We start from the raw sequence: 15,892 nt of genomic DNA on the forward strand, positions 1-15,892 counted from the left end.
GGGATGATTGTTTTTGTGCAGGAGGCGACACCTTCCTGCACAAAAACAATCACAAGAGGTGTTTTCTTCTTTCTATGTGTGCTGCAGGATGCAGCACACATAGAGAGAGGAAAGAATGGGGAGAAATCGTTGCATCACTCTTACGCCACCCCTGAGGTGACATAGTAATGGGATGCATTTCCAGTCTTGTAAATCTGGGAATGCATCAGATTCCTTCAGGTTCCATGGGTGTTGTCTGGGAACACCCCAAGCAACACCCACGGAACATTCCCTTTCATGCAGTATTATGTGTGAAAAGGGTCCATAATTATAAGCCCATAAAAAAGCCACGCAAGGCAGCTTTGCATGGCCTGGTAAATATGGGTTGGCACTCTGCACCATTGAAGCATAAAAAAACTATGCTCTGGTGGCGCCTCTTGTAAATGAGGCCACTGTAATTCATGTTACTCAGATAGTCAAGGAATCTTTCGGGGCAGCAAAATCGGAATGCTTTTTGTTATAAAGCTTGGGGGGAGGAGAAGAAATTATGGGGATTGTTTGTATGTGCCCCTATTTGAAATGATTTGGTCTCTCATATTTATTGTTGCTTTGTAGTATTTATTTTACTTGATTTACATTAGGGATTGCTCATAAGTGTCATTGTGCCTGTTTGTATAGGGATAGGATTGTGTGGGCCTCCCTTCTGGTAAATGTGGCTAAGTTTGTGGGTTTTGCCAGTCTCCGGTAGATAATCTTTTCTAGCCATCCAATTTAAGGTGAGAAAATAAATGATTGACTTATGATTCTATACTCCTTCGCAGAGAGTGCTGGGTATGGACAACGTTTACTCCTGTATCCTATAAATTGAGCATAAAGGAGTGGCAGCAGAAAAAGGCGAGGAATTGTAAGGAGTTTATTCTGGAAGTCAACTTAAACATTTATTTCCTAAAAAGTCTACCTCGAAGAAATCAGTAACAAGGACAAACTTGATAGTAAGTCTGTTCTGGCTCCCTCGGTTGGTCTCAAACAGGAGGTGTTTTAAAATGTCGTTTGGGATTAAGACAACTTGCAGAGAAATATGTATGTCCGGTACGTTTCAAGGTATACAAGCAGTTAGACAGGTCTGGTGGTTTTTGCACTTGCTGGAGTTATCTCTGTGCAGTTTAGCCACAGGTTTGATGCATCATAAAATAGAATAGAGGATTAATGTACCTGTTACAAAGGTCACCATGTAACATTCATGTAACATTCGGGCCAAAAATTGACATTTTTGTGTACATAGCCCAGTGGGTTTCCTGCTTTTGTTGCTTAGGTGTGCCTACTATTTGCAGTTCACAAGTCACAATCATTGTGACATAACTTAATGATATATCAATTGACATTAAGGAGCATCAGGCAAATTGTGAGACGTGACTTTACAAGCTTAATGTTTTTCCAAACTTTCATTTACCTCATGTTGCTAAAGTGATTTTTCTGGGCACTAATTAACAAATATACCTAACAGTAAATAATTACTCATGTGAAGAGAAACATTTGATATCATCGAAGCATATATATATATATATATATATATATATATATATATATATATATATATATATATATAGAGAGAGAGAGAGAGAGAGAGAGAGAGATACTTCTTTGAACAGTGTATATGCGTGTGTGTGTGTGTGTGTGTGTGTGTGTGCGCTCGCATGTCTGTGTGTGTGTGTGTGTGTGTGCGTGTGTGGTGGGGGGTAGAGAGAATGAGAGAAGTCAAAAATCAACCACTCAAAAAATAGCTAATCTCATGAAGAAGCTTCATTAAGTAATTGTTAATACGCTGGGAAAATAAAAAGAAAAAGAACTGTACTTTTCCACTATGGACACTATTGCGGGATGAACATATGATCAATGTCTCTACACTCACCTATACCTGTTCATATTTCACCAAAATCCAACCTTACGAGCTTTCTCTGCCTTCTTGCCACGTTGGATATTATGCGCAGCAATGCTGTACAGGCATGTAAGAGTGAGGCTGTTTGCTACCCATTAAAGGTATTATTGTACCCAAATGATAGCGTGACTGGGTCTCGCGCGCCTTCCACTTTGCAATGGGAGTTACACCAAGGAAAGAGCAGCCTGTGCATGCAAATACGCTCATGGAACGGGAAAACTGAAAAGTGGAGGGCAGAAACTGTCGTCACACCTGTTCTTACTGTGCATTACATACGTAAATGCAAACGATGAGTAGTTAAGAGAAGCTGGACGGGTGAAGCAACTGAACAGTTAAATCACACCATTTAAATATGCAAGAATAACAATTCCCAAAGATGAGTCATGCAAGCATGAATTACAGAGCAGGCCCGCATATAGTGATTCGCTGAGTCCTACGAGTTGAAATAATGGCTTGCTGCAATTCCCCTGGCCATCAACAATCAATTTACGGATCGACAAAAGCAAGTGGACGTGGGAAAATGGCTACAGAGTGTCCAGTTGCGTGTGGCACATTAGGCAAGTAAACCACTTTGCAGCTCCTCTCAGCAGGCTCGCGGTTCTTAATCGGTGCACATGAATAACACATTCTGCGGCAATAAACCGACTATCGCTAATAAAATCCTATTTGTTTCAATGTCAGTCCAAGAGTTCGGCATGCCAGGGGCTGAGGAGGCCCTGCGTTAAAAACCAAAATCTTCTTTCAGTAGTAAATGCAGCCCCTACTACAGGCTTCCATGATAGTTTCGGGTTGACAAATACGTAAACAGCAAACTTGTTATATAACACAACATATGAAATATATATATATATATATATATATATATATATATATATATATATATATATATATATATATATCCCCTACTATCAGAGAACAGAGCCTGTGGTGTTTGGATTAAATGGCCTCCTTTAATATTCTTTAAAATTCACCTAACCTTAACCAAAAGCCTCAATTGAGTAGAGATGTTTAGATCTCTACTACTAAATTGCTATAGGTCAACTATGTTGATCAGTTGATGTGAATGACGTTACGCTTACCATGGGGTAATGGGTTTCATTTGAATCTTTGTGTAAAGAGATAACATTGGGAATGTTGTGAGAAAAGTGATTTTAAGCAGTAAGAGTTTCAGGTATAGAGTGTCATGTCTTGCTCTTTGTATACATATTTCTTAATCATCACATACATTACATGCAGCTTTGTAACACAAACACATGCAGTGTGTTAACAATAGTAGGCTGGGACAATCTTTTTTTAGCTGTCATGTGGATTGAATATTCAGTCTCCGTTGATTTATATCATCCCGTCTGTTAAGCGATGCCCAAGAAGTGATGGTACAAATCAAAATAAGGGGCATATTTACAAGCCCTTTGCGCCTCCTTGTGCCACACTAGCACCATTATTTTAACACTAATGTGGTGTTAAGAAGGCAATTTTCCCACACCACATTTACAAGGTGGTGCAATGCATGCCTTGCACCACTGTGTAAACCCTTGCACCACATTATGTATGTGCCACGCATAATGTATGCAAGATGTGTGTTATCAAGCAAGGGGGCCCAAAAAAATTACGCAATGAAATGTACTAGACTTCACTGCTCCATTTTTGGCACCATTATTAACACCTGCTCAGGACAGGCATTAAAATGAAGAACCCATAATCTCCTATCGGCCTCCCTGTGCTTTGCTGGACTAACGTCAAAAAAATGTATGCCAGTGCAGCAAAGAGCCACAATAGCGATAACATTTTTGGTGCTGTTGATTTATATGGCGCTATGGTGCGCCATATTGTGAATACGGTGTATCCATGGTGCCATTAGGGTGGTGCAGGAGGAGGGGGAGCAAGACATGTGGCACATCAATGCTGATGCCCCCCTTTCTTGTCAATATGCCACTAAGTGTGAGCCCAGGAGTGTTGAACACTGACACTCAAGGACAGGGTTCATTGCAGATTTTCGAGACCCCCACGTGAGTTTAAGTAAATTAATTTGAATATGAATGATTTGAAAATCTGGCACTGAGCTGCATCTTGAGAATAAAGGCTGACCTCGAGTAGTAGTCATGTTTAATTACAAACACAATGTTGCTTTATAGTGGCTTATATTTCTCTTACGACCCTTGACTCTCCCTAAAACATGCACACATAAAACAGAAACGTAGCAAATCAGAAATACACACATGCACACACAATACAGCACACACTAAAACTCGCAACGACTCATAGACGCTTGTACATTGTAACACCTACACACAGAAACAGGGATAGGAACACATACAAAAATAAAAACACAGGCCCAGGCAGACAGACACGTAAGGGCACCAAAACGAACATGTACGCAGGAACTTCAAACACCCAGGCACACAGACTCATATAAGCGACACAGGAATTCACAGACATCCCTGCAGAGTAATAATTCTGTCTTGAAATCCTGCGAGGCATTCGCTACATTTACTCCAAGTTCTTTATTAAAAACAATAATCTGCTGGATCCAGTTTAGGAATGCCTACATCGTTTGGAATTGCTAAAAAAAAAGATCGCCCAGTGTGAAGAAAGCCGAAAAATAAATCTACCGAGAGCAGGGCCGCCGGATTTCTGCTTGTCACATCATGCAATCTGGTATCCTTGCAAAACACTTGTGGGCGCTCCTGGGTGGCCCTATCTGTACACCTGTTAAGTAGTCACTGGGCGCCTGGCTCCACAGCATCATCCTGTGAGCTCAGCTGCTGTGCTTGTGGGTAGAGGGGAGGGGCAGCCATCAAGTCCCCTGCTAACGGATGTGGCGACTGTGCCGACCCACATCATATAATTACATTTAAACGCACCGGCGATCGGCCTGCGCATCAAGTCAATTCGCCTTTCCTAATTGCAGGACTGCCAGGCGTTTGAATGGGAACACCTGATCGGCAAACCTCCACACGAACAATTAACACACGAACACGTGTAGAAACTGATCAGAACAGGAGATAGGTGAAAAATCAATGCAGCCCTGCAGAGGCGACACGCTGCAGCATGCTTACTCTCCTCTTCTGCACACAAGCACTGAACCACCAAGCACACGAAGGAACCTATGCAACAGCTGAAAAACCACAGTCAGGACATTAAAAAGAACTGGTGCCCCAACGCAGATAGAATACTCAGACACTCCAGATACAAGGACACGCTTTTACGCTGTAAAACATGGACCGCGACTGTTGAAATGTGGTTGTCCTGTCATACGTGTGAGCAATCACGCGGGGAAACTGGGAGCAGAGGATGATCAGAGGGCAGCATATTATCACACCTCTTCCAGTTTTTATTCAGTAAGCTACTCGAATAATTCTGTCATTTTAGATGCTTCACTGGGCACCATTTTGGCTTCGCTGTCGCCCCACTCTGTGATTGGTTAATGGCGAAGCTTCTATTTGTGAGCAGGGTATCCAAAGGGAAGGTCAGTGTTATCAGAACACTTTTCGGAGAGCTAGAAAGATTGAACTAATTTAATTACTCTCATTTAAATCGCCATGTGGTCATTCTTGATCCCCGCATTCCCCCTGTGCGCCGAACATTTACATAGGATGTCAGGTCAGTCACAGCCACCAAGGCCTTACATAAAAACTCAAACATAGAAGCCAGGTATTTTAAAAGTGTTGTTTTCCTTTATCATCAAACCATGATTTGAAACATCTGCATGGTGAACCGAACTACATTTATAGCAAGTTTTTTGGATGATGTCAAATAAATAGATTTCAAAATAAATGATAATTTGAACACGGTTTACAGATAATGTGCACTCCCTTATCCCTTCTTTAGTACACACATACAAAACCAGTGAATTTAACCCAGACCTCCCTAGTTCCCCTCATCCCCCCAGTAGCATGGCAAGGTATCACCTGGTTGTTCGGTTTCGAGTGTGCGTGACTGGTTCACTGCACTTTTTTTTTGTTTTTAGGAGCATCAGCAGCGGCGATTGCATGAAAAGAACGGAAAACCGAACCTCGTGGTGAAAAAAGATGTAAAGCTCATGTGAAACAGGGACTGCGGGGGAATGTGTGGAGATGGCATGAGCTGATGAGAATAGGAAAAAAAGCTTATTAGGATGATGGGCTACTGTGCAGAGCGCATTGCACGCCTTCTCACGTCCCAACAGTGAGTGACAGTGGAGGGCCGTGTAGCCAATGGTTAATGTCTGAGGGGCAGATACATAGGGTGACCTTTGCATATCCCCACCGAGGCCATTCATCAAAGACAAGATAAGAAATACACAATACACAAACGAGTAGATCTTCACGGAAGAGTCGAGTACCGTATATTAAGTAGGGCATTGCATATATGGGCTGACCTCACAATGCTAAGTATAAAAAAGTAGAGAAAGGAACTACAAATGAGTTTCCAAAATGCCTTAAAGTTCTGGATACATAAATAGTTATATATATATTAAGAAATCCATCTTCCTGCTAACTGTTCTTCCTGGGAATCAGCCTTCTGCAACAGCTCCACTTTTATTTTGTTTTCTGCTTTTTTTCACTTTCGGTTTATTTCGAGAGGGGGGCTCCAGATTAGAATCTTGGAACTGTGTCCAAACAATGAATTAGCCTGGGTAAAGTCAAATGAGCAGCATGACGTGCGTGCAACGTCATTGCCGACTGTGCCATGGTGCCGTAGATAATACAGACAGAAAATGAAGACGAAATATTAAACAGACGAGCACCACTGCTAGGGGCAACGTGTGTGTTAACCTTATAGCTTGTCTTCCATGGACCGTGTCTCTGTGCAGATACTACATTTTGCCATTAACACGGTCGTCAGTGTGAATTAAAGTGCTGCAACGTGTACATTTAACAACAACACTGCTGTTTGATGCATTAATACTACTCCCCTTTCACTAGTAATGGGGAAATGTGCAGGCGAGCCTCAAACAAGCCAAAAACAATTTTACAGATTAGATAGTGAAAGCTTAATGTTTTCACGCTGGGGAAATGCCAATTAATAGTTGGATGACTTACAAAAAAGAGTCATGTTTTCGTCGTCTGGGTCGCCAATGTATTAACCGTGTAGGCTCTATCTAGCGATTGCACTGTTTCTCTAACACTGCACAGTGTAGACATTGCTACAGATCATCACTTTCACCTGGGGCGATTTTGCAAAAGTATCGGTGTAAGTGCAATTAGAAGTGACTGGGGCAATCAGGCAAGGGCCAATCAAATGGAGTCGGTGTAGCTAATGAAAAGAAGCACTTCTTTTGCTGGAATCCACAGTCCCTCACACTCACCCCTCAACCAACTGCCCAAAAAAATCTTCCATCTTCGAAAGAGCAATACAACTTTATGGTGGCTGGCCGGACTACTTATCCTGGATTGTCTTTCTGATTTTGGTCATTATTACTGATCATTTGTAGTGAGTGTAAAAGTCCCATTATCAATTCAGCTTTGGAAAGAAAGCCCCCTTAAATGTAGTGCAACACCTCTGAGCAAAACCACGGACTAAAAGAGGGAAATGAGGGACCTACTCGCATATAAAAATAGGAGCTACAATAAAATATGTTATCTCTCATCAATAAGTTATTTTTGACTAACCGGTTATGAGTCACACATGTCTGCACCCTGTGATGTGACCCAGCTTAGAGTGCACCACCGGGATCACAGTTTCCATTTCAGAGGTCCAAAGCACGTAGGAACTCGTTCCTCCAGCGAAAAGAGGGAGCCCCGTAGGTTAGAAGCAGGGCTGGGGGTGCAGAACTCTGCATGACAGAAGGTTGAGGTGAATGCTGGCCTTTAATTTCATCAAGTGGCCTGTTGCATCAGCCATGGGCCGCCGGGCAAGTGACGGGCCACATCCTGCACAGGCAGGCCTCCCCAGCATGATTCTCCAACATGCACTCCACAACCTCTCCTCAAAAAGAGAGAACATTGCACCCCCTTCCAGTATCTTCCGCAGAAAGCTGTAATTCATGTGCCAAGGCACTTCGTCAACCTAACGTTTCAAATAACATTAAAAAAAAAAAAAAATCAGCAAGGATTTTCATTTTTCTGTGTTTTTCTCTTTTTTAATATAAATTATTTCAAGTGTTTTTCAGAACTGGCTAAATGTCGTGTGTTTTTCGAGCACCTCTAGGTAGTCCGGCTCCACATTAAGCTTGGCCTTGAGTTCCAGGTACTCGCTGCGGCTGGGCTCCACATAGACAGGGCCAGGCCCGCTGTAAAGCACCGTCTCCCGGATCCGCTCCGGGTGTAGGAACGGGCGTTTCACCTCGTAGCTGGGAGTGTAGGTGAAGGGAGCTGGGCTGATGAACTTGTAGTCAGTGCTATTGCCGGGGGGCGTCGCCTTGTCGGGCTCAAGGATGCCCCGGTAGAAGCGTTCGGCGTCCGCCTGGGGGCGCTCATCGCGCGGTTCGATGGTGCTAACGCTGTAGCCAGTGCTGCGGGCGGCGCTGCTACCGCCCTCCCGCTCCTCCTCCAGGTGGTTGCTGTAGCCGCCCTTAAGTTCGTGTAAGTCCTTGTAGTCCTCGGCCGTGGTGCCCTCTCGTGAGCGGTAGATGGGGTTTTTGCACATGTGGCCCAGAGGGTGCGGGATGTACTCGTAGACGTGCCCGGCCGGGGTCTTGACCTTGGGCAGGGTCCGGTTGCTGTACACGCTGTACTGCATGTTGAATGAGCTGACGTCCGAGTTGTTGGCGCTGGCCGGCTCTCCCTGGCTCTTCTTGCGCCGCTTCATGACCAGCACGAAGAGGCCGGCCGCCACGAAGACGGACATGATGAACACCAGCAGCAGACTGAGGATCAGCACCGACAGAGGCACCGAGCTGGCGCCGGGATTGATGGTGATGGACGACACCAGCGTTGTGGTGCGCTGCGAGGCCTGCTCCGCAGCTGAGGGTGTAGGGGTGGCTACGGGTGCCTTGGGGAGTGGGCACAGCAGCTCGGCGCCCACTGCCCGCATGTCCTGCCCGCTGTACTTCTTTGGCGTCTCGCACAGGACGTCCTCCACCAGTACGCCCGCGTTGAGCTGCTCCAGCCAGAGCTTCATGCCCACTGCATCGCAGGTGCAGTCCCATGGGTTTTCGTGCAGGTCGATCTGCACCAGGGCCCGCAGCTGGCCCAGCACTCCACTGACTGGCAGAGAGGAGAAGTGGTTGCTCCGCAGACTGAGCCTGGACAGGTTCACCTCGGAGAAGATGTTGCTGGGTAAAGTCCTCAGGAGGTTGTTATTGAGGAACAGAAGCTGCAGGCTGGTCAGGGAGTCGAAGGTGCGCGGTTCGATCTCCCTGATGCCATTGAACTGCAGGAAGAGGTACTGTAGGCTCTGCAGGCCGTAAAAGAGCTCCGGGCTCAGCCTCTCGATCAAGTTTCCGTTCAGGTAGAGGCGGCGCAGGCTGGTGAGGTCGGCGAAGGCCCGCTCCTGGATGTAGGAGATGCGGTTTTTGCCCAGGTGCAGCAGGTCCAGCCCGGTGGCTTCGCTGAAGTCGGCCCTGCGGACACTGGTGATGTAGTTCTCGGTCAGGTACATTTTCTTGGGGTTGTAGGGTTTGGGCTGCAGGTCCCCGATGCTGTCCAGCTTGCGCTCCTGGCAGTTCACGTTCAGGCCCAGGTCGGAGATCTGAAGGTTACAGGTGCAGGCCGTGGGGCAGTCCAGTGGCACCGGGGATTTGGTCTGGTAGGCGATGCTCGGGCCATAGATGCTGATGCCCGGGTCTTTGGGGGGGAGCCGGGAGGTGGGGCGCACCCGGGACTTGTTGGGCTGGCGGGTGCCCTTAGGAGACCTTGGAGGTGACCGGTTGGCAGCTGATGAAGAGGTCACCGCGGAGTTGACAGAGGCAGGTGTGGTGTGGAAATAACCTGTGGTGCTCAGTGGGGCCTGGGGCCTCATCTCGTAATCCGAGATTATCCTCCTGGGGCAAAGCTCCTGCTTAGGCACCTCATCCAGGTCCCTCCCGTGCAGCCGGAAGGGGGTTTCGCACACAACGTCCCCCACCAGGGCCGAGTAGGAGATGCTGTCGAGCCAGTCCTTGAGGGCGATCAGCTCGCACGAGCAGTTCCACGGGTTCTCCACCAGCTGCAGCTCCACCACCTTGTCCATGTGCTGCAGGAGGCCCGAGTAGGGCAGCAGCTTGAGCCGGTTGCCCCGCAGGTCCAGGTGGGTGAGGGGGACGAAGCGGAAGAGGTTGTGGGGCAGGATGGACAGCAGGTTGTCGTTGAGGATGAGCACCTGCAGGGAGTGCAGGCGGCTGAAGGCGTTGGCGTCGATGGAGCTGATGTAGTTGTAGTCCACCTGCAGGTACTCCAGGCTCTCCAGGCCCTGGAAAGTGTCGTCCCTCAGAAGCTCGAGTTTGTTGTTGTTCAGGTGCAGCCGGCGCAGGCCCTGAAGCCCGTTGAAGGCCCCAGCCTCGATCTCCTGAATGTCGTTGTTGCCCAAGTGCAGAATGCTGGCCCCGCTGTAGTTGAGAAACTCGTTGGGGTAGAGGCGGCTGAGCAGGTTTCCAGAGAGCAGCAGGTGGTAGAGGGGGTGCCGCGGGGGGCTGACCTCCGAGAGCCCGATGATGCCCCGGTTCTCGCAGCTCACGGTGAGCACGCCGTCCTTCTCCTCGCATGGGCAGGCGTTGTCGCACACCTCCCCATAGTACTCCAGGCTCTCGGCCCACGAGATGACCAGCGACGTGAGGGCTATCGCGATAGTCTGCAGCATCCACACCTGCATCTTTCTGTTTAGGTCCTGGTCGAAAGTCACCGAGGAGCAGCAGACGTGCATTTTATCTCCTGTGGAGGGAAGAGAGCACAATGTCACCAGCAGCATCGACAGCAAAGCCTCATCTCTATTATCGCGATATCTTCTGCATACACTTGATCTCTGTGCACAGTAAAACAGAACCTGGGCTATCTGCAGTAATTTGGCCAGCAAGTTTATATATTTTCCAACATGGATGCCTGTGTGGATTAATTCATGGCCATTTAGTCACCCAGTGCTGCCTAAAATCTAGGACAATGGGCGCTGATCAGGCTCGACGCCTCTTTCTCGCTCTCAGATGTTCATACTCATCAATAAATATACATAAAATGGCTGTCACGTCGCTATCTCCGTTCTAATTTAAGCGGAAGAGAGAGCACCATATTTTCCCAGGATTTCCCACCTTAACTGCCGTACGGAGCACCAACCCATCCCTAATTTCAGCACCCCTCTAGAGAACAGCAGTGGTGTTGGTGGTAGGGGGGGGTGAGGGAGGGGGGAGCAATGTGCTTGCGTTTTATTTGGCTGACGGTGTACTTAAATACGTTTTTCGTGGTAGTTAAAATTGACAGGAGACAGGCTCGCCTCCCACACCCTCCCCCGTAGTTTCATCACCAGATAATTTCAAACCCAAGAAATGCCACGCGCTGCAGCAAGCAAAGTTCCGTGTGTAATATAAAAAAATAAAATAAAAAAAACAGTTCGATTTTTTATGAACGATTGAAACTGAAAACTACAAGGGGTAAGTTGTCATCAGCATATATTTCTTTGTAGCGTGCCACTGGTGGTGACTTATGCTATACATTTCTGCCAAAATAGCCGTGCTGCTTGAGCCCCGCATCTCTTTAGCTCTTTTAAGTCTATTTATTTCGCTGTCCGCCTACGTACTTTTATAGTGAATTGTACTGACTGCACCCGACTCTCCCTGTTGTGCTCTGGTCTTCCATACTCACCCTCGGGATGTCAAGATGTGGGCACTCTGCGGCTAGTCCCAGAAACATGTCTCTTCACGCAGCGGCACGTACGTTCCACACCGACCCCCTTCATGCCACTGTGAAAGGATGTGGCGCCTAAAACTCTGCTCCAAAAAGGCTCCCACTCCGAGCTGGTGAGCTCCCTGCTATGATCAGCGATGGCCGTCAGTGCGCTTCATCCTGCCAGGGGACGTGAAATCCCCCAAACCAGCCCAGCAGCAGCGACTTACGTCAGTGATCTCAGACTCAAAATCCTCCTCTCCCCCAAGCGAGCCTTTCTTGCCCTCATCCTCCCACAAAGCGCCTTTCTTTTTTATGGGCTTCAACAATTAAGCGCCACGAGGCTGTGTGAAAGCCCGCATGGACGGATGCAGCGGCGCGCCTGCTCCAAAGCACAAAGACTCTCCTTCTGTGCGGCTCGAGTAAGGGGGTTATTCTCCGTTGCCACTGCTCCGATCGGCCTTGTTCTTCATGCCAGAAGTCCGGTCTTTGCAGGAAACGAGCTCTGCCTGCATCTGCTAAAGGCGAGAATCCGCTCGAAGCAGCGCCTGGAGAGAAGCTGTGCAGTCATCAGTGCAGCCGTGCAGCCCGGCTGGTCCAGGCGGGGTGGGACGCCTCTCCTTGAGGCTGCGTGCCGAGAGCGGGGGCTGCATCCCGCCACATTTCATCCACGCAAGAGGTGGCTAAACGTCACCCAGTAAAGTCAACCGTGCCGCAGCCCTCCTCCGTGCGCGCCAAGCCGTCCATCGGAGGCTTCTCTCCCAAAAGAGAAATCTCATCCTTTCTTCTCAACTCCGAGAGGTGCACCAACTTCGACCTAGTGCTCTGGAATGGCGTGGGCGTCTAGCTGAGTCTTAAGACCCAGGAGACGAAGACCCAAAAAAACGAGCGTGAGAAAGGGAGCCTCGGGGGAGGAGGGCGCGTGAAGCCTGTGCTGAAGAGCACGCCCAGGGTTACATCCTTTGCAGAGGAGGTATTGCTGGCTCCGGTCACATCCGCCTCCCTTCTTAAGAGTTGGAAGCTGTCTTTACCGCACTGCATCGGGCGCCCAGCAGCATCCTCTCATCCCACCCCGCACAATGACTTCACGTACAGCTAAACAGCAACAATAAGCAGCACTACTCCCTCCCCCTCCTCCAAGCAGACGCTGCTCCTTCCCACCGTTCCCCCCGGCAGCGCTGGTGCAACTTACTGTGTGCGGGGACTCCGGGGCCCGGAGGTGGCCTGCGCCCCTCCGCCCTGCATGTTGTCCTCGGGGCCGGGGGCGCAGGGCCGTGGGGAGCCGGGTGGCGCAGCTCCGGGAGGGCCGCTCGCACCGCCGGGCAGCAGCGGCAGGCGCGCACACACATAGGCACACGGAGTTCCCGCGGCTCCCAGGGACCCCCAGCCAGCAGGGAGATGGGCAAGCTGAGCTGTAGGGCGGGAGGCAGAGCTGGCTGCAGCCTGAGAGAGAGAGAGAGAGACAGAGAGATGCAGAGGAGGGAGGGGGAGTGCAGCCAACAGACACTGCCTCTTTCACTGACAACGTGACGGGCAGGGCTGATTCTCCAGGCTGTCTGTGCATCCGCTTGCCATGCAACGTGTGCGGCACACAAGAGGAGACACTGGACTGACTTTCATTGGACGCCCTCAGTGGAAGAAGGACGGTCTAGAGGGGCGGGAGCGCCTACGGACGTATACTTCAGGAATGCACAGACTACATGCGTACATTGTAGGTATGCGCACACACACACACACACTACATGCATATATGGCAGGTATGCACACAAAGACAACATGAATGCATATCAGGAACACACACAGACTGCATAAATATATGTCAGGTATTAAAAGCCCCACACAGACCACTGACATACATGCACAGATCGACATACCAGGCACAGGCATTCATGCACGGGCACATACATAGAGAGAGCAGAAATTGTCACTCTAACAAGAAAAACGCACATGTAAAAAACACATACACGGGATCTCACAGAAAAAACACAGGTTAGTCATAGGAGTGCTCGGATATACACATACACGGAGAAACACTAGAAAATGGCATTCACGATCCTACAAGTGCATTGTTATTGGCAGCCTAAAAGACATGCACGTACAAACACGCATATTACAAAGAGTAAAGCATGGACATGCACACATCTACATAGTCACTTGCACACAAGAGACATAGGCAAGCACGCACACACTCGCGCACACACACACATGGGTATGGAATTTGCATAAAAGCACAGATACACACACACTCACTTCCAGTGAAGATGTAGGCTTGCACCGACAAACACTAAACATATTCATTTTACTCACGCACACAATGCCCCCCCACTGGACGTATGCATTAACATACACATACATATGCACACACATTAGTATACACGAACGCACAAATGCATGTAGTAAACAGGCATCAACGACCAAAGTCTCTAAATCTGTTTCTTACACACACGCCCCACACTCACACATACATTTACTCTAGATTTAGGTATGCCGTCTGCAACTCCAACGTTCCCTCTCACACATTCATGCAGACGCATACACACACTTGCATATTAGATCTTGGCATGCACGGGTGTGCAGCCATTCACATTTAAGCTGCACTGATGCATGCATGGGAGCAGGATTAGACCCACAAGACAGCCACACGATAGGCATTCATGACCATTCTCCCACCAGCACGCACACGATACAAGATACAGGCATGCGCGGACATCCATCCTTTCACACCTACTGTGCATAGGTATTTTCACATACCCATACACATTAGTCTTGGCATGATTGAGCATATCACCCCCGTCTGTTGTACAAGTGTTAACTCTCTCCCACGCACCGTCTATTTTTCCCTTCTCGTCTCTGGCTGACTCACATCAAGTAGACAATTAGTGTTTCCGCCAACACACACTTCCACACAGGGCTCGAAAAGAGAAAAGATCTAGCCAAAAAATCAGCCGTGCCTTTTCGGAACAAACCGAACTCACCCACTCTCCCTTCAGATTCACGCCTGCCTACCCTTCCTAAATTGTGATTAAGATATCCTCTCAAACGCTTGCCATGTCTCCTTTCACCAACAGTGGCCAGCACACATCAGTCTAAAGACACGTTCCCGCGCTTAATTAATGGATTTGTCCATGCTTCCAATCCTCTCTCTCCCCCCTGGGACGTCTCCCAAAACACCCCGTTTCTCATTCCTGCCCTTTCACGTCCTTCAATGCGCTTGTTTTCTGCAGTTGAAGCTTCGCTTCTCCACGTCTTCGCTTCTCCCTCATCTTCATTCCCTCACTCTTCCACGGGATGCGCAGGGCGCGCGTGGAACCACTGGCGGCGGAAACACAGAATGATAGTCCCGATAGTGCTTTTGGTATGGCGAGACGGATTGTTCTGCCCAGGGGTACGTGAAGGCTTGAGCAATGCACATTCCTTTAAAACGTGAGCCCTGGATCTTCACCCGTTTTCTCTTTTAAGACTCCAGGTGTTGTAGTGTTGTGCATTCTAGCGCTGGACAGCTGAAACGGGGTCTGGACGGAGCAGGGAACAATGTATAATGTATAATTTACAAGAAGTAGGAGAGTTTGTTAAGTGCAAGATAGGTTTTGGGATATCAGAAAACAAAGGGGATTGCAAAACAGAGACGCGTACTGTGTTTGAACGTGGCTTAACAGGCAGCGGAGCTCACTGCGTATATTCATCGTCAACTAAAGTACACCCTACTTCGGGCGCGTTTTTTAAATATGCTGTCTCCCTAGTAAGCTCTCTGTGGGTGGGAATCAGTGCTTAATTTGGGCCGGTGGTTTCCGCTGCGGGGTACCGCCACTTATTTTTGAGGGCGGACACTTTACTACCTCTAGCATTTACTGGGAGCAAAAGAAACATATGGGAAAGACGGGGAAGCGAAAGACGAAAAAACGCTATAAAGGGAGAAAGCAGAAAGGTGCAAGAGTGAGCTGAAGGGGCATGGAGTGGCTGTGAATGGATTAAAGAGGCCTGAGAAGACTTCAGTATTACGCTGCCTCAGTATTCTGCGCTCGCACATTTAATTGCAGCAGCCGCATGTTTCAGACGACAGCTTTGAGCACCGGCACGTTTATATTTACAAATTAAGCACTGAATTGCAGGTAGGGTCCAATCTAAGTACTTTTTACATTTAAATCACCTGTTTTAAGTGTAGCATTTTCTGTCAAATCCGACATCGTGTTGGACTGTGTTGAGTAGATCTGACCGTTCAGCGGTTCTTTAATGCTCCTACGGAATGGCTAAGTCCTAGAGTTACCCC

At 48.3% G+C, this 15,892-nt stretch overlaps 1 protein-coding gene across 2 annotated transcripts; it reads right to left on the bottom strand.

The window, feature by feature from the left end:
* Window positions 1-5,567: 5,567 nt before the first annotated feature.
* On the bottom strand, window positions 5,568-14,905 carry SLITRK5 (SLIT and NTRK like family member 5). Of its 2 annotated transcripts, none has more exons than XM_069205197.1 (2): window positions 12,818-14,905; window positions 5,568-10,683 (listed from the first exon to the last, which is right to left on the bottom strand). In XM_069205197.1, exons 1-2 carry the CDS (start codon window positions 12,972-12,974, stop codon window positions 8,003-8,005), a joined length of 2,838 nt encoding a protein of 945 aa, XP_069061298.1. In that variant the 5' UTR covers window positions 12,975-14,905; the 3' UTR covers window positions 5,568-8,002. The 2 variants fall into 2 exon arrangements, with proteins under 2 accessions (XP_069061298.1, XP_069061299.1); XM_069205198.1 differs by lacking the exon at window positions 12,818-14,905 and adding an exon at window positions 11,605-12,706.
* Window positions 14,906-15,892: the final 987 nt, after the last annotated feature.

This window comes from Pleurodeles waltl, chromosome 8, assembly GCF_031143425.1.
Source record: "Pleurodeles waltl isolate 20211129_DDA chromosome 8, aPleWal1.hap1.20221129, whole genome shotgun sequence".
In the NCBI taxonomy this organism is placed as follows: Eukaryota; Metazoa; Chordata; class Amphibia; order Caudata; family Salamandridae; genus Pleurodeles; species Pleurodeles waltl.